The 18,957-nt window shown below is 45.0% G+C and overlaps 1 protein-coding gene and 1 pseudogene across 2 annotated transcripts; both read left to right on the plus strand.

The window, feature by feature from the left end:
* The first annotated feature begins 3,938 nt into the window (after window positions 1-3,938).
* Window positions 3,939-9,162, plus strand: LOC136331811 (zinc finger protein 417-like; annotated as a pseudogene).
* LOC136331799 (zinc finger protein 211-like) lies at window positions 7,005-17,992 on the plus strand. 2 transcript variants are annotated; one of them, XM_066270838.1, is made up of 6 exons: window positions 7,005-7,085; window positions 9,872-9,990; window positions 10,277-10,329; window positions 10,632-10,893; window positions 14,343-14,469; window positions 16,176-17,992. In XM_066270838.1, exons 4-6 carry the CDS (start codon window positions 10,861-10,863, stop codon window positions 17,423-17,425), a joined length of 1,410 nt encoding a protein of 469 aa, XP_066126935.1. In that variant the 5' UTR covers window positions 7,005-7,085; window positions 9,872-9,990; window positions 10,277-10,329; window positions 10,632-10,860; the 3' UTR covers window positions 17,426-17,992. The 2 variants fall into 2 exon arrangements, with proteins under 2 accessions (XP_066126935.1, XP_066126936.1); XM_066270839.1 differs by lacking the exons at window positions 7,005-7,085; window positions 9,872-9,990; window positions 10,277-10,329; window positions 10,632-10,893 and adding an exon at window positions 11,087-11,126.
* Window positions 17,993-18,957: the final 965 nt, after the last annotated feature.

An 18,957-nucleotide genomic window follows, 5' to 3' on the forward strand; every position in this document is an offset into this window, starting at 1 on the left:
TGTTTTTTGTTTGTTTGGGGTTTTTTTGTTTTTTCTGTATTTTTCTGAAGCGGGAAATGGGGAAAGACAGTCAGACAGACTCCCGCATGCGCCCCACCGGGATCCACCCAGCACGCCCACCAGGGGCGACGCTCTGCCCACCAGGGGGCGATGCTCTGCCCCTCCGAGGCGTCGCTCTGTTGCGACCAGAGCCACCCCAGCGCCCGGGCCATCCCCGCTCCAGTGGAGCCTCGGCTGCGGGAGGGGAAGAGAGAGTCAGAGAGGAAGGAGAGGGGGAGGCGTGGAGAAGCAGATGGACGCCTCTCCTGTGTGCCCTGGCCGGGAATCGAACCCGGGACTTCTGCAATCCAGGCCGACACTCTACCACTGAGCCAACCGGCCAGGGCATGTTTGTTTTTTACAGAGACAGAGAGAGTCAGAGTGAGGGATCGACAGGGACAGACAGACAGGAACAGAGAGATGAGAAGCATCAATCATCAGTTTTTCGTTGTGCATTGCGACATCTTAGTTGTTCATTGATTGCTTTCTCATATGTGCCTTGACCGTGGGCCTTCAGCAAACCAAGTAACCCCTTGCTTGAGCCAGAGACCTTGGGTCCAAGCCGGTGAGCTTTTTGCTCAAACCAGATGAGCCCGCGCTCAAGCTGGTGACCTCGGGGTCTCGAACCGGGGTCCTCAGCATCCCAGTCCAACGCTCCATCCACTGCGCCACTGCCTGGTCAGGCTACAGTTTGGCTTTTTTTTTTTAAGTGTTAACAACTATGTAGGTAACTCTAAGGCTATATTTTTTAAAATTTTATTCACCCAAATGTTAATAGCACAAAGATTTTTTATAAGTTTTACTTAGGTGGGAAGCATGTGTCTTTATGTTGTACTTTCTAAGGTACAGGACTCTTTCCAGATTTATGTCTTTTCAAATTTCTGTGGCCAAATTTATTTCACCTGTACCATCTAGCAGGTGCCCACTGTTTACATCAGCCACCATCATGATGTCCTTAAAGAAGCTGATTCTTTTCTCCGATTTGTTGGGAGAAGTGATGAGTAGTACGAGCTGTTATGGGATCAGGATTTATTTAACTCTGATAAGTTGTGACAGGGACCTGACTCAGTGTTGACCTCAGAGATTATCATCTGCGTTCAGCTGGAAGCTAGTAGATGGACTGCCTTTTCAGGGACCTGGTTTCCCTAAATACCTGTGATGAGTATTTTTCAGTACAGATATCAGCAATGCAAAAAATGCCAGAGCCATGTCTCATTGGTTTATAAAATAATAAAGGTCCTTTTCTTTGACTACTTGTTAATTTTGGATGTTTTATTTACTGTGTTGTTTAGGTTATATCAATAAATAGGTTTTGGCTCTAGATGCGTGAAGAGGTCAGCAATGTTTACATGGTTCTCAAACGTTCTGTGCCTTCGAAGGCACAGTGTGGTGCTGAAATCAGCTTTTGCCAAATTTTCATTGTTGCCCATATCCTTCTAGAATAGACTGTCAGATTTTGTGACCCTCATGTGCAGCCTGGATGCCATGAGTTTTAGGAGACTCAGAGATCACTTTGAAGTATTGGTAGGTGTCACAACATCAGTTGCTTCTGGAAACAAATGACATTTTTTCTTGTTTAGAAGGACTGTCAGTATTGGTGAAAGAAATCATTCTCATAAGTGTTCCAAATGGTCATGTGTCTTTTTTATTTTTATTCAGTGAGAGAAGGGAAGGCAGAGAGACTCCTGCATGTACTGCAACCAAGATCCACCTGGCAAGCCCACTGAGGGACAATGCTCTGACCATTTGCAGCATTGCTCCATTGCTCAGCAACCGAGCTCTTCTTAGTGCCTGATGCAGATGTAATGGAGGCTTCATCATGAGCGGGGCCAACTCACTCTAATCGAGCCATGGCTGCTGGATCAGGAGACAGAGAAGCAAGAGGGAGAGGGTGGAGAAGAAGATGGTTGCTTTTCATATGTGCCCTGACCAGGGATCAAACTCAGGACGTTTGTACACCAAGCTGAAGCTCTGGCTTCTGAACCATCCAGTCATGGTCATTTCTTGTCTTCTTGACAGAAAGAATTCAATGAAGAGGCAAAGTGCATCAAGCAAAGTAGGGATTTATTGGCTATTTAGGAATAAACTCAGAAGGGGCTGCATGGGCAACTCACTGGTGAGAATCAGTGCCTTGATCAATTACAGAAATTACATTTGTTTGTTTTTTGTTTTTTGTTTTTGTTTTTGTTTTAACAGAGGCAGAGATAGGGACAGACAGACAGGAACGGAGAGAGATGAGAAGCATCAATCATCAGTTTCTCGTTGCGCATTGCGACTTCTTAGTTGTTCATTGATTGCCCTCTCACACGTGCCTTGACCGCGGGCCTTCAGCAGACCGAGTAACCCCCTGCTGGAGCCAGCGACCTTGGGTCTAAGCTGGTGAGCTCTTTGCTCAAGCCAGATGAGCCTGCGCTCAAGCTGGCGACCTCGGGGTCTCGAACCTGGGTCCTTCCGCATCCCAGTCTGACACTCTATCCACTGCACCACCACCTGGTCAGACAGAAATTACGTTTTTATGGGCTTTTACTTCCTGTACTTTTCTTGTTTTGTCCCCCCATCCCATAACCATCTTCTGGTTCTTCCTCTTCTTTATGTGTCTTCATTGTACTGCTGTGTGCCTAACACCCTATCAGGAAATTTATGACCAGCAGCCTGGGTGTGGTGAGGCCTATTCTGGCTTAAAAATTCATCTAGACTCTGTAGGGATGCAGGAACGCAAGGAGACAACTTATCCCTTTCTTCCTTTGCCTTTCTTGGCTCATGTCTAACTAGCCACCTAAAGTAATATCAGGACTGTTCTCTAACCAAATGAGCAACCTCCCCAGGGCAATTCTCCTATTACTTTCAAAAATTTATCTTAATTGATGTTCATATGATAAAGAAGCAATAGATTTCCATTTCATGTTTATACTATGCATTCAAAGGTTTGTCTTACATTCTTTGCCATATATAGGATAATGCAAGTTGATTGTTTGCTTAATAAAATTTTCCAGATGCTGTAATACAGGCATACCTCGTTTATTAATGTATCAGAACAGCGAGAAACAGACATCTTGCCACACAGTTAAGTAGCCAAATGAAGGCGTCTTTATATTAAAGCTGGCCTGCTCACGGAGACCTAAGTCATCCAAACCATGCGGCTCCGACCACAATTTCACTTTCTTTTCTTTTTTTTTTTCTCTTTTATTTTTTTTTTACAGAGACAGAGAGAGTCAGAGAGAGGGATAGATAGGGACAGAGACAGGAACAGAGAGAGATGAGAAGCATCAGTCATTAGTTTTTCGTCGTGCATTGCAACACATTAGTTGTTCATTGACTGCTTTCTCATATGTGCCTTGACCGCGAGCCTTCAGCAGACCGAGTAACTCCTTGCTGAAGCCAGCGACCTTGGGTCCAAGCTGGCGAGCTTTTGCTCAAACCAGATGAGCCCGCGCTCAAAGCTGGCGACCTCAGGGTCTTGAACCTGGGTCCTCGGAATCCCAGTCCGATGCTCTATCCACTGCACCACCGCCTGGTCAAACTAACTTTCTTTTCTATATTTCATTATGACTCAGTGTATTGGGCTTACAGATAAGCACTCATTAACAAAGACTCAAGACCCCTCAGCAGGATAAGATGACAACTTTTTTCAGCCATTTTCAGGATGTCTCTTGCATGAGCCCGTTATTTCTAAGAGTGCCTTGCATCTGGTCTTTATTCCTGCAGTGATAAGAGGAAAGCCCAATTGACCGCCAGGGATCCTGTGATGTACATTTCCCATCAGAGCGTGTGTGGAATTCCTTCCTGGGTAGCCAATCAAGACTCAGGAAAGGCGTTTTCGATGAGGGGCGGGATTTCTGGGATTCTCAGAGGAAGTGTTTTGTTTTCACCCCTTATTCCCACAAGGAGTGGGCGGAGGTTCCACACTGCTGGGTGTTTGGAAAAATGTCGCAAGAGAAGGTGTAAGCGTCGTGGTCCCCTCCTCATTACACGCGGGTGTGAAGCTCTGCGACGCCACTTGTGTAGAGTCCAGGACCGCCGTCCTCGGGGTGCCTCTAGCCCGCCGCTCCGCCCCGCCCCGCCCGCAGAGTCCGATGGCGGCGGCCGCTCTGAAGCGCCCGATTGAGGTGAGCGCGTCCCCCGGGCCCTCACCCCTCCGAACCCGGAGCCCCGGTGGTTAAAAATAGCCCGTGTCGAAGAGCATTTCCTTTTTGTCACCTACTAGGGGTTTCTGGTCCTCACAAGCACATTTAAGGGAGAGGAGTGATAGTGACATCACAATGGGAGAGATGGTGATCTCTGAAACGGCCAAGGTTTCCATGGGTTGATTATGATGGCTGTCGAGGCAGACAAGGAGTAGAGAGAGATAGGATGATACCAAGGGCAGGGCTTTGTTTCCCCTTCAGAGTTTTGTGTTGTGCTTCTGTGGGGTCTGTCTGGTTTCAGTCTTCGCTGTGGATAAGATCGTGGGCAAATGTGGTCATTTGTAAGTGTCACTCTGCCTGAAATAGAGACAGTGGATTCTTTAAAAAGTTTGAGTAGAGGGAAGAATGTTGTGGCTTCTGAGGGGACAGCAGTGCAGTGCGGAGTGGAAAGGAGTTACTTGTATTTGAATTTCCCATGTGACCTGACCAGGCCGTGGCGCAGTGGATAGAGCGTCGGACTGGGATGTGGAGGACCCAGGTTCGAGACCCCCGAGGTCGCCAGCTTGAGCGCAGGCTCATTTGGTTTGAGCAAAGCTCACCAGCTTGGGCCCAAGGTCGCTGGCTCAAGCAAGGGGTCACTCCGTCTGCTGAAGGCCCCCGGTCAAGGCAAATATGAGAAAGCAATCAATGAACAACTAAAGTGCCACAACGGAAAATTGATGCTTCTCATCTCTCTCCATCCCTTTCTGTCTGCCCTATCTATCCCTCTCTCTCTGTCTCTGTCAAAAAAAAAAAAAATTCCTGGCCTGGCCCGTTGGCTCAGTGCCGGTTGGCTCAGTGGTAGAGCGTCCGCCTGGCGTGCAGAGGTCCCGGCCAGGGCACACAGGAGAAGCGCCCATCTGCTTCTCCACCCCTACCCCTCTCCTTCCTCTCTCTCTCTTCCCCTCCCGCAGCAGCCCAGGCTCCATTGGAGCAGAGATGGCCCGGGCGCTGGGGATGGCTCCTTGGCCTCTGCCCCAGGTGCTAGAGTGGCTCTGGTCGCAACAGAGCGACGCCCCCTGGTGGGCAGAGCGTCGCCCCTGGTGGGCGTGGGTGTGCCGGGTGGATCCCGGTCGGGCGCGTGCGGGAGTCTGTCTGACTGTCTCTCCCCGTTTCCAGCTTCAGAAAAATACAAAAAAAAAAAAAAAAAAAAAAAATTCCCATGTGGATCTGGGTGGCAAATATTGAAGCAAAGATCAGAAGCAGGCAGGGAAGATTTAGAACCTCATTTGGGGCTTTTCCTAGCTGTGCGTGCCCTCAGAGGATTGGGGTTATGCCGGACCCTGTATACATATGTGCCTAGTAGTATATGGGTGCGTTCAGAGAGATCCCTGTGGTGTGGAAGGTAGCTGAGCTGAGAAGTGAGCCTGGGGTCTGAAGATCTGAAGGAAGTAGGGATACTCAGTGGTGTGCACAACTAGAGGAAGTTTGAGCCTGATAGCCCTGGGTACCTGATGTGGGCACTTAAGGGTTAAGTGTAAACTCATGATTTGCTATGTCTCAGAGGCATGATCTAGGAGATAGCAGTAGATTTTTTTGGCAAAGAGTATGGAGCCCAGGCAGCATGATGCAAAACTAAAGTGTCATTTGTCTGTTTCCTCTCCCCACCCCCATTTTCATTTCCCTGTGTGCTTTCGCTGAGGGGGATAGAAGTGATGAAGGGGACTGTGATGACCGGGCAGGCAGTGCTGCACCAAGCCGTGGTGTCTTCTCTGAAGTGTGGAGCCCTGGAAGGAGTGGAACATGGGGAAGATTTTTATGGAGTTGGAATGCGGGTGCTCAGACAGACTGTTTTGGATTCACTTGTATTAATTCTGACAGGTTGATGTGACCTTTGAGGATGTTGCCCTGTACTTCTCCAGGAAAGAATGGTGCCTCCTTGATGAGACTCAGAGATGCCTGTACCTCGAAGCGATGGTGGAGAATTTCACACTTATATCCTCTCTGGGTAAGATTTCCCCGGTGGCCTGGACTAGACTGTGCATTTCCCATGCCCCCAGTTCCCTCGGGGATGCTTCGTTGTCAGCAGGTGGACTGTGGGCTCTGCTGCTTCCCCAGTGTTCTGGGTACTTGCCGTCTTGGTCTTGGTAAGGCTTGTTTGTTTGCACCTCCCTCCCTTCCCCCTGCAGCCCCAGTAACTGCTGTACTGAGCTTTCATTGGGCAGGATTTGTACTTGGTAGTCTTGCAGTGGCCCTAATAGGTTTCTTTTCTTTTTTTTTTTTTTTTTTTTTTTGGCCATTCTAACATGTCTGAGGTGATAACTCTTTGTGGTTTTAAATTTATTTATTTATTTATTCATTTTTTAGAGGAGAGAGAGGAACAGAGAGATAGAGAAGGGGGAGGAGCAGGAAGCATCAACTCCCATATGTGCCTTGACCAGACAAGTGCAGGGTTTTGAACCAGCAACCTCAGTGTTTCCAGGTCGACGCTTTATCCACTGCACGACCACAGGTCAGGCAGGTTTCATCTTGATTAATGAGAAAACACATTTTTATATTCCTTGTTGTTAATGTTCAGGGTCTCATGGAGTGGAGCTGCAAAGGAATGAAGCAGCAACAATACTGCAAGTGGAGGACCCCAATCTCTCCAGGATTGAGGTGCCTTAGATCAGTTATCCAATTTATTAAGCAGAAAGATGACATCATGAATAAGAAACTATCAAGCAGAATACAGTGTACAATTTTATTATTTAGTTTTGCAAAACTAATTAGATTTCTCTTTCCCTTTCTGAGACATAACACCACACCATCTGCTGTCTGATTCCTGACCTGCAGAAAGCTCCAGCAGGGCCAAGCATAGCATTCCCTGAACGCGACCACCTTCAGTCATGTGTGCTTGCTCTCGACCTTCATTTTCTCAGGATGGGAACAGAAAGTCACTCGGTACTTTGGCTTTCCTCTGACAGGTTTCATCTTGATTAATGGGAAAACACATTTTTTATATTCCTGTTGCTCATTTGTACATAGTATTTGGGGAAATGTCTCTACATCATCAACCCCATTTCTAACTACTTTTGGCTAATGAGTTCTGAATACCTTTTATTTTTTATATATTAATGTCCAGGAGAAGTATCAAATCTTTTTTGAATGTTTGGTAGAATTCACTAGTGAAGCCATTGGTCCTGAGTTTTATTTTTGCAGATACTTCTGTGATTCCTAACAGCAAAGTTTCCCCTGGGTTTTCACAGAACCAACCACTAGGGTCAAAGCTTACACAGCACAGTGGCTGCTAGAGGTAACTCTGGCCCTTGTTTTGGAACCTAGCCATCTTTACATGTTTGCTAATTTGGTCTCCCAATTAACCTTTTTGTGCAGGTCTACATTTTTGCCTCTTCTGTGTTGATGTTTGTCTCAATTCAGCTCTTCTTCCTTTCTCCTGTGGCTGTTTTTCTCGTGGACAGGTGTGGGGGATTTGAATGGGGGGGATTAGTTTTCCTATCTCCTGTATTGTTATCCTACTGATGTCACTCACATAGAGCTTTTTTCTGTGGTCAGTTTTGTGCTCTCTGACCATCACAGGAGGCATATGACTCCACCCACAGCCAAGTGGGTTCAGAGCGGGTCTTTGCTTGGTGAATGGCAGTTGCTGAGGGTTTCATTCCAGGCTTTAAGCTTGTAACTTTGGAAGTAATTTGGCTTAATAGCCTTTTGTTATCCTTGACATTGCCATACCTTAATCTATTTGTCTTTGTTTATCACTTAATCTACTTTTCAGCTTATTGCTGACACTTTCCTAATCACTCATATTTAACAGTTGTCAATTTCTACTAATATTTCAAACCCATGAGTAATCTTTACCTCTTTAAACTTCACATGCCAACCTTTCTCTCACAGGTCTCTTTACTACTTTACAACTTTGATCCATGCCAGCAGAACCTTGAAGTTTGCACATGTTCTTGTATTGGTGTTTACATCAAGTGGTTTAATATAATTGATTTTTTTAACACTTTTAAAAAAAATTTATTCATTTTTTTAGAGAGAAGAGAGAGAGACAGAGAGAGAGAGCAAGGAGAGAGAGAGACAGAGAGAGAGAAGGGGGGAGGAGCTGGAAGCATCAACTCCCATATGTGCCTTGACCAGGCAAGCCCAGGGTTTCAAACCAGCAACCTCAGCATTTCCAGGTCGATGCTTTATCCACTGCGCCACCACAGGTCAGGCCAATATAATTGATTTTTATGGGTTTGAGCACATTCAGATTATTGCAGCAAAAAAAGTCCTCCAGGAAGGCTTTTGTGCAGGAAATAGTAGTGGACTTGTTCTTTATTTTTGTATCCCATTGTATGCTGGTATCTTTCCTTAGTGAAATCTGTACCACTCACTGACTTTTGGGGCCGAGTAATGGGTAAATACCATTTTTCAGAGTTTAACGTACTTTTCTTAAAAATCATCCCACAGAATCTGCCTAACTGTGACAGATGTTCATCTATATTGAGAAATCTCATTTCCTATATGGTCAGCATGTAATTCACCAGTATTTTCTTTTGTTCAGATTGCTGCTGTGGAGCAGGGGATTGTAGAGGCTCTCACTGAACAGAATGCATCTGAAAGGGTGTCACAGGCAAAGGATCATAATGTTGCTTTGTCTTCCTACAAGAGCCACCCCTGTGAAAGTTGTGGCCTAGTCTTGAGAGACATTTTCAACCTGCTTGAGCAGCAGGGATCACAGATGTTGAAATGTGGTGCATGTGGAAAACTATTTTATTTCAGTGCAAAGTGTCACCAGCATGGGGATCAGTACATGAAAAAGAAACATTATAAAAGACATGTGGACAGGGTCTCACTCACAAAGGGCCACAATTTCAATGTGTTCCAAATGCTTTTTACCTTCCAGGAGGTAGGGTTGAACATCCTTACTGAATCCAGTTATCCCCAACAATAGGCTACTCATACCAGGAACAGTCCAGATGAAAACTCAGTGTCTGGGGTAACTTTGGAAATGAGGAAAATTTATCATCAAAAAGTTCACACAGGGGAAAGACCATATGAGTGCAGTGAATGTGGTAAATTCTTTTTTCATAGCCCTGGGCTTCGTTATCATCAGAAAGTTCACACTGGAGAAAGACTGTATGAGTGCTGTGAATGTGAGAAATCTTTTTCCATTAGCTCTAATCTTCACTGTCATTAGAAAGTTCACAGTGGAGAAAGGCCTTTTGAGTGCAGTGAATGTAGGAAATCCTTCAGCACAAAAAAATGCTTTAAATCGTCATCAGAGAGTTCATATAGGAGAAGGCCTGATGGGTGTAGTGAATGTGAAAAAGTTTTACCTCTAAAGCTGATGTTCATTGTCATCAGAGAGGTCATACTGGAAAAAGGCCTTATAACTTCAGTGAGTGTGGGAAATCTTATTTTTTTTAGCTCTAACCTTCATTTTCATCACAGAGTTCACACTGGAGAAAGGCCGATTGAATGCAGTGAATGTAGGAAATCTTTTTCTAGTAGCAGTTGCCTTTGATATCATCAGAGAGTTCACACTGGAGAAAGGCCGTATGAGTGCAGTAAATGTGGAAAATCCTCTTTCAAGAATTGGGTCCTTCATATTTACCACAGAATTCACGCAGGAGAAAGGCCTTATGGGTGCAATGAATGTGGGAAATCTTTTACTAAACTTCTTTATCATTAGAAAATTCACACTGGAGAAAAGCTTCTAGAAATGTTTATTCCATCCATAGGTGAAAAAAATTGCAAGTGAAGATGCCAATCAAGAAGCAGAATGGACGCTGACCAGGCAAGTGAAGAGTGGACAGAGCATCAGACTGTGACAGAGAGGACCAAAGTTCAAATCCCTGAGGTCAGTGGCTTGAGCGTGGGCTTATCAGCTTGAGTGCGGGGTTGCTGGCTTGAGTGTGGGATCATAAACATGACCCCATGGTCACTGGCTTAAAGCCCAAAGTTGCTGGCTTGAGTCCAAGGTTGCTGGATTGAGCAAGGGTTCATTAGCTCTGCTGGAGGCCATTGGTCAAAGCACATATGAGAAAGTAATGAATGGACAATAAGGTACCACAATGAAATCTGATGCTTCTCATCTCTCTTTCTTTCTGTCTTTCTGTACCCACCTTTCCCGTTCTCTGTTTCAGAATAAAAAAGAAGAGGAAGCAATATGGAAATATCTTAACAGTTTTATTGCCAGGTATTATTTAATATTTTTTCATTAATATTTTAAAACATAACAATCTAGTTTTGTGTACCTCTTATTTTTCTCCTTTAAGTATTAAATGCATGAAATAATAAACTACCTTTTGTTGTATCCTTTTTAATACTGAAAATGGTCATTAGGGCAGAAAACCGGTTGTTAAATTAGTTGAATCCCACCATTGGGACTGTGCCCCCAAATACACTCTTCTAGCAGGCTGAAAAATAAGAGAGTCCCCACTTTGGAATGTAGGAACTACATTACCTAGAATACTCATTTTTGGTTTGACACTATTTTAGGGCGGGACTTCCATCGCCTCACCGTCAGCATTTCCGCTCCATGGAGTCTCATTACGTCAGGAGCTACCAGTGTCGGTGGGATTGGGAGCAAAAGGCGATCAAGTGGAGTTCCCGCGGCAACTGTGAGGCTCTGTGACGACACCCGGGTGTCCCGCGCCAGGGCCCGACAGCGACCGCGGAGCTGGGGCTACATCCTCGCCCGCGGCTCCCGCCCCGTCCGCAGAGTCCGATGGCTGCGGTCGCGCTGAGGCGACCGGTTGAGGTGAGTGCGTTCCACAGAACCTCACCGCTTCACCCCTCTGAACCCGGAGCCCCGGTTCGGTTCGTGGGCCAGTCACATTCTGCAGCCCAGGCCCCGGCATCCCGGACCGTGAGGTGCTCGTGGGTGATACTCGCTGTTACGGGGTTGCGAGAGGTGACAGGCTTAGGGGCCACGGACCCGGGAGAGACCCAGAAGACTGCGATTCCTCTTCTGTCTGCATGAAACAGTCTGAGGTGCAGTCACGTCTTGATTAGGAGGCAGAGGGATTGTGCCTTTATTTGGGGGTCCTTGGAGTTATAAAAGGTGTTGAACGGGGGGAGGGGGGACAGGCTGATTTATGCTTTTATGAAGTTTTAAAATCCTGCTGAGAGTCTGACCTGTGGTGGCGAAGTGTTTAAAGTGTCAACCTGGAACACTGAGTTTCGAGAGTTTGAAACCCTGGGCTTGGTCAGTCAAGACACATGTTTGAGTAAGACTTCTTGCCCTTCCTCCCTTCTCTCTCTCTCTCTCTCTCTCTCTCTCTCTCACACACACACACACACACACACACATGCTTTTTTTCTCTCTCTCAAATGAATAAAGTCTTAAAAAAAGTTTTTTTGAAATCCTGAAAAAAGAGACTGGAATAGAGTGATGAGGACAGTGAGGTCCAGCGAGATGAGTCCTAGTCTCAGTTCACAGAGCTGGTTAGAGGCAGCACTGAGGAGAGACTGCAGGGCATGGACAGTTTGCTGGAGGTCACCAGACCTCATTGCTGGGTGGGCCTACTGAGGAGACCTGCTTACCTGGAGGTGAATGGTGGTTGTCTGTGTCTTCTCACAAGTTTTGAAATTGAAAAACCACTTTTACTTCTGTAAATTAGACAAGGAAGGAAAGGGTGCCCCAATCCCTCCCTGGAGACACTACCGTTTAGTGTCTGCAGACCCCTTTGTTGGTATTTTCCCAGCTCTTGGATGTGGGTACTCTGGGGATATCCCACCCTGTGTTCCTAGTGCTGTGCACAGGTAACATCAAGGTCCCCCATTTCTGATGTCAACGTTAAAAAGTTCAGATTTGTAGAGAATTACTTTATTATTTAAAGAAAAAAATTTTAATTTATTGACATCAGCGAAAGAGGCAGGGGGAGAGAGAGAAAGACAGACAGACAGAAACATCAGTCTGTCCTGTATGTGCCTTGACTAGAGATTGAACCAGCAACCTCTGTGCTTCCGGATGACAGTGTAGCCAACCAAGCTAACCCTTCAGGGATATAGAGAATTATTTGAGTTTCTTGAAGCCAAGCTGACGATGATTGCCAGGAAGCAAAAATCTCAACAGATTGACAAGATGTTCAGGAAAAGGACGTTTTACCATTTATTTTACACTTCAGAATCAAAGGGGTTGTGACTAGGCTGTGGTGCGGTATATAGAGCATTGGACTGAGATGCAAAGGACCCAGGTTCGAAACCCCGATGTGACCACCTTGAGTGTTGGCTCATCTGGTTTGAGCAAGGCTCACCAGCTTGAGCCCAAGGTTGCTGGCTTGAGAACGTGAACACTCACTCTACTGTACCCTCCCCCCCCCCCCGGGTCAGGGGACACATGAGAAAGCAATCAGTAAATGACTAAGGTGCAGCAACGAAGAATTGATGCTTCTCATCTCTCTCCCTTCCTGTCTGTCTCTATCTGTCCCTTTCTATGTCTCTGTCTCAATAAAAAAAAAAAAACAAACCCAAAAATGAATCAAAAGGAAAGACATAAGGGGGTTACATGAAATGCATTGGTGATAGAGTAGGGAGGAAGAAAGCAATGCGGAGATATCTCTGGGGTTGCATCAAAAGTGAAAATGAATAGAGATAATTTTTTTACTTTGACAGTGTTTGAGGATGGAGACATATTAAAGTGGAGGCTCCTTTGTGCATCAGTGTGGAGCTGTGGAGAAAGTGCAGGTTTTGGTGACAGTGGTTAAAAATAGCCCATTTTAAAGAGGGTTTTCTTTTTTTTTTCACCTAATAGGGGTTTCTGGTCCTCATAAGCGCATGTGAGGGAGAGGAGTGATAGTGACATCACAATGGGAGAGATGGTGATCTCTGAAATGGCCAAGGTTTCCATGGGTTGATTATGATGGCTGTCGAGGCAGACAAGGAGTAGAGAGAGATAGGATGATACCGAGGGCAGGGCTTTGTTTCCCCTTCAGAATTTTGTGTGGTGCTTCTGTGGGGTTGGGCTGGTTACAGTCTTTTTTGTGTGTGTGTGTGTGTGTGGCCTAGACAGAGTCAGAGAGGGATGTATAGGGACAGACAGACAGGAAGGGAGAGAGATGAGAAACATCAATTCTTTGTTGCAGTTCCTTAGTTGTTCATTGATTGATTTCTCATATGTGCCTTGACTGGGGGGGCTATAGCAGACCGAGTGACTCCTTGCTTGAGCCAGCCACCTGGGTCCAAGCTGGTGAGCTTCTTTTTTTTTTTTCCTCAAACCAGATGAGCCCGCGCTCAAGCTGGTGACCTCGGGGTCTCAAACCTGGGTCCTGCACATCCCAGTCTGACGCTCTGTCCACCACACCACTGCCTGTTCAGGCTGGTTTTAGTCTTCCCTGTGGATAAGGTCATGGGCAAATGTCATCATTTGTGGGTGTCACTCTTCCTAAAATAGATACCAATGGTAGCAGATATTTTAAAAAGTTTGAGTAGAGGGAAGAATGTTGTGGCTTCTGAGAGGACAGCAACACAGAGCAGAGTGGAAAGGAGTTATTTGTGTCTGAAATTCCCATGTGGATGTGAGTGGCAAATATTGAAGCAAAGATCAGAACAAGTCAGGGAACATTTTAGAGCCTCATTTGGGACTTTTCCTAGCTGTGGGTGCCCTCAGAGAATTGGGGTTGTGCTGGACCCTGTGTGCATATGTCGTGCACTCTCTGGGTGCCATGTGCCAAGTAGTATATGGGTGTGTTCAGAGAGATCCCTGTGGTGTGGAATAGGAAGGTAGCTGAGCCTGGGGTCTGAACATATGAAGGAAATACGGTTACTCACTCAGTGGTGTGCACAACTAGAGGAAGTTTAAGGTGATGGTGCTGGGTACCTCGTCCGGAGACTTAAGAGTGAAGTATAAGCTCATGATTTACTATGTCTTAGAGGCATGATCAAGGAGTTTGTAGTGGATTTTCTAGGCAACGATGATGGAACCCAGGTAGCATGGCCCAGAACTAAGGTGACATTTGTCTGCTCCCTCTTTCCACCCCCAACTCCACCCCATCTTCATTTCCATTTCCCTACGTGCTTTCGCTGAGGGAGATAGAAGTGATGACAGGACTGTGGTGACCGGGCAGGCAGCGCTGCACCAAGCTGTGGTGTCTTCTCTAAATTGTGGAGCCCTGGAAGGAAGACGTGAGCGTGGGGAAGATTTTTATGGAGTTGAAATGCGGGTGCTCAGACAGACTGTTTCTGATTCACTTGTATTAATTCTGACAGGTTGATGTGACCTTTGAGGATGTTGCCCTGTACTTCTCCAGGAAAGAATGGTGCCTCCTTGATGAGGCTCAGAGACGCCTGTATCTCGAAGTGATGGTGGAGAACTTTACACTTATATCCTCTCTGGGTAAGATTTTCCCGGTGGCCTGGACTAGACTGTGCATTTCCCATGCCCCCAGTTCCCTCGGGGATGCTTCGTTGTCAGCAGGTGGACTGTGGGCTCTGCTGCTTCCCCAGTGTTCTGGGTACTTGCCGTCTTGGTAAGGCTTGTTTGTTTGCACCTCCCTCCCTTCTCCCTGCAGCCCCAGTAACTGCTGTACTGAGCTTTCATTGGGCAGGATATGTAGTTGGTCGTCTTGCAGTGGCCCGAATAGGTTTCGCCTTGATTAATTAGAAAACACATTATTTATATTCCTGTTGATCATTTGTATATAATTTTGAGAAAATGTCTCCACATCTTTAATCCCATAATTAACTACTTTTGGGCTCATGAGTTTTGAAAGGCTTTAATTTTTTATATATTAATTCCCATGAAAAGTATCAAATCATCTTTGAATGGTTGGTAGAATTCACTAGTGAAGCCATTGATCCTGAGTTTCATTTTTGCAGATATTTCTGTGATTCCTAACAGCAAAATTTCCTTGGGGTTTTCACAGAACCAACCACTGGGCTCAAAGCTAACACAGCACAGTGGCTGCTAGAGGTAACTCTGGCCCTTGTTTTTGAATCTAGCCATCTTGACATGTGTTTGCTAATTTGGTCTCCCAATTAACCTTTCTGTGCAGGTCTCCCTTTCTGGCTCTTCTGTGTTGATATTTGTCTCTGCTGGGCTCTTATTCTTTCTTCTATGTCTGTTTTTTTCATGGACAGGTGTCTACTTTATGTGAAGAGGGGGATGAGTTGTATCTCCTCTTCTGCCATCCTACTGATGTCACTTTCATAAATCCTTTTTCTATGGCCAGTTTAGTGCTTTCTGACCATCACTCTCATAAGGTTTTTGGGGGATTTTTTTGTTTTTTGTTTTTATTAATTCATATGATCTGAATCCCATTAGTGGCTCAACTAGGGTTAAGGAGAAGAGTCATTTGTGGATCACAGGAGGCACATGACTCCACCCTTAGCCAAGTGGGTTCAGATGGGGTTTTGGTTTGGTGAATGGCAGTTGCTGAGGGTTTCATGCCAGGGCTTTAAGGTTGTAACTTTGGCACTAATTTGGCTTGATAGCATTTTGTTGACATTGTCATTGCCATAATTTAATCTGTTTGTCCTTGCTTATTAGTTAATCTATTTTTCAGCTTATTTTGGACACTTTGCCAATTATATCTAACAGTTGTCATTTCTACTCATATTTCAAACCCATTGATAATCTTCACCTCTTTAAGCTTCACATGCCCATCTTTCCACTCACAGACCTTCCTTTACTACTTTACAACCCTGATCCATGCCAGCAGAACCTTGAAGTTTCCACATGCTCTTGTATTGGTGTTTACATCATGTGTTCTAATATAATTGATTTTTATGGGTTTGAGTACAGTTAGATTACTTCTGAAGAAAAGTCCTCCAGGAAGCTTCTTGCAGAGGAAAAAGTAGTGGACCCGGCCTTTATTTTTGTGTCTGATTATCTGCTGGCATCTTTCCTTGGTGAGGTCTCCATCACTGACTAACTTGTGGGACTAAGCAATAAGTAACTACCATTTCTTCAGAGTTTAACCTACTTTTCTTAAAGATTAGCCCATAGAACCATGCCTACCTGTAACAGATGTTCATTTATGTTGAGAAATCTTCTTTCCTATAAGATCAACATGTAATTCACCAGCATTTTCTTTTGTTCAGGTTGCTGCTGTGGAGCAGAGGATGTGGAGGCTCCCATTGAACAGAATGCTTCTGAAAGGGTGTCACAGGCAAAGGATCGTAATCTGTCCTTGTCTTCCCAGAAGAGCCACCCCTGTGAGAGTTGTGACCTTGTCTTGAAAGACATTTTCAACTTGGTTGAGAAGCAGGAATCACACCTGTTGAAATCTGGCACATGTGGAGAACGATTTTATTTAAGTACAAAGTGTCAGCACCATGAGGATCCGTACGTGGAAAAAAAACATTTTGAAAGAAATGTGGACAAAGTCTCACTTACAATGGGCCACAATGTCAGTGTGTCCCAGATGCTTCTTACCGGCCAAGTGGTAGGGCTGAACACCCTTACTGAATCAGGACATCTCCAACAACAGACTACTCCTACCAGGAACAGGCCAGATGAAACCTCAGAGTCTGGGGTGACTTTGCAAATAAGAGAAACTTATCATGAGAAAGTTTACACAGGAGAAAGACCCTTTGAGTGCAGTGAGTGTGGTAAATCCTATTTTAGTAGCAGTGGCCTTCGTTATCATCAGAGAGTTCACATAGGAGAAAGGCCTTATGAGTGCAGTGACTGTGGGAAATCTTATTTCTGTAGCTCTGTCCTTCGTTATCATCAGAGAGTTCACACTGAAGAAAGGCCTTATAAATGCAGTGAGTGTGGGAAATCTTTTATTAGCAACTCTAACCTTCGTTACCATGAGAGAGTTCACACTGGAGAAAGGCCTTATGAGTGCTGTGAATGTGGAAAATCTTTTATCAGGAACTCTAACCTTCGTTATCATCAGAGAGTTCATACTGGAGAAAGGCCTTATGAGTGCAGTGAATGTGGGAAATCTTATTTCACTAACTCTAAACTTCGTTATCATCAGAGAGTTCACACTGGGGAAAGACCTTATGAGTGTTGTGAATGTGGGAAATCTTTTGTTAGGGAGTCCATCCTTCATTTTCATCAGAGAGTTCACACTGGAGAAAGGCCTTATGAGTGCCATGAATGTGGGAAATCTTTTATCAGGAAGTCTAACCTTCGTTATCATCAGAGAGTTCATAATGGAGAAAGGCCTTTTGAGTGCAGTGAGTGTGGAAAATCTTTTTCTAGTAGCAATGGCCTTCGATATCATCAGAGAATTCACACTGGAGAAAGGTCTTATGAGTGCAGTGAGTGTGGAAAATCTTTTCCCTTCAATTTTCAGCTGTCTAAGCATATGAGAGTTCACATTAAAGGACAATCTTAAAATGTAGTTTTTTAATAAGTGTTAACAACAGTGTAGGTAACTCGAAGGCTCCATTTGTCTAATTTTAATTATATGCACCCAAATGTCAATGGTATGGAGATTTTCCGTAAGTTTTATTTAGATGAGAAGCATGTGTGTCTATGTTATACTTTCTAAGGTGTTCAGGACTTTCCAGATTTATGTCTTTTTAAATTTGTGTTGCCAAAGGTAGTTCACCTGTACCATCTAGCAGGTGTCCACTGTTTACATCAGTCACTATCCTAGTGTCCTTAGAGAAGCTGATTTTTTTCTCTAATTTGTTGGAGGAAATGATCATGTAGCATGAGGTATTAGGGGATCAGCATTTATTTAACTGTGATAAGTTGTGACATGGACCTGACTCAGTGTTGACCTTAGACTACATCATCTGCATTCAGCTGGCAGCTTGCAGATGGAACTGCCTTTTCAGGGACCTGGTTTCCTAAATACCTGTGATGAATATTTTCAATGTTGAAGTCACCAATGCAAGAAATGCCACAGCCATGTTTCATGGTTTTGTAATATAATGAAGGCCCTTTTGCTCAAGTACTCTTTACTTTTGGATGTTTTATTTACTGTGTTGTTTAGGTTATAAGTAGATTTTGTCTCTAGGGGCGTGAAGATGTCAAGAACTTTTACATGGCCTGACCAGGCAGTGGTGCAGTGGATAGAGCATTGGACTGGGATGCAGAGGACCCATGTTCAAGACCTCAAGGTCTCCAGCTGGAGTGCAGGCTTATCTGGCTTGAGCAAAAAGCTCACCAGCTTGGACCCAAGGTCTCTGGCTCGAGCAAGGGGTTACTCGGTCTGCTGAAGGCCAACGGTCAAGGCACATATGAGAAAGCAATCAATGAACAACTAAGGTGTCAGAACGAAAAACTGATGATTGATGCTTCTAATCTCTCTCCGTTCCTTTCTGTCTGTCCCTATCTATCCTTCTCTCTGACTTTGTCTCTGTAAATAAAAAAAAAGAACTTTTACATGGGTCTCAAACTTTCTCTGCCTACAAAGGCACAGTGTGGTGCTGAAATAAACTTTTGCCAAATTTTTATTGTTGCCCATATCCTCCTAGAAAAGTGCCAAAGTGCCTGATATGTGGGCATCCTGTAGAGCCTGTGTGCCGTGACTTTTCGGAGACTCAGATATCATTTTGGAATGTGAATTCGTGTCACAACATCAGTTGCTTCTGGGAACACATGACATTTATTCTTAATTATTTTTTATTTTTATTTATTTATTTATTTATTTTTTTTACAGAGGCAGAGATAGACAGACAGGAACGGAGAGAGATGAGAAGCATCAATCATCAGTTTCTCATTGTGCGCGTTGCGACTTCTTAGTTGTTCATTGATTGCTTTCTCACATGTGCCTTGACCGTGGGCCTTCAGCAGACCGAGTAACCCCCTGCTGGAGCCAGCGACCCTGGGTCCAAGCTGGTGAGCTCTTTGCTCAAGCCAGATGAGCCCACGCTCAAGCTGGCGACCTCGGGGTCTCGAACCTGGGTCCTTCCGCAT

The sequence above is a fragment of the Saccopteryx bilineata genome, chromosome 3 (genome assembly GCF_036850765.1).
Source record: "Saccopteryx bilineata isolate mSacBil1 chromosome 3, mSacBil1_pri_phased_curated, whole genome shotgun sequence".
Classification (NCBI taxonomy): Eukaryota; Metazoa; Chordata; class Mammalia; order Chiroptera; family Emballonuridae; genus Saccopteryx; species Saccopteryx bilineata.

Bases quoted from the DNA above. Each gene is read 5' to 3' on its own strand.
- LOC136331799 (XM_066270838.1), top strand. From the start codon at position 10,861: ATGGCTGCGGTCGCGCTGAGGCGACCGGTTGAG. The intron at 10,894-14,342 runs GTGAGTGCGTTC...TAATTCTGACAG, and splicing joins CGCTGAGGCGACCGGTTGAG to GTTGATGTGACCTTTGAGGA. The intron at 14,470-16,175 runs GTAAGATTTTCC...TCTTTTGTTCAG, and splicing joins TACACTTATATCCTCTCTGG to GTTGCTGCTGTGGAGCAGAG.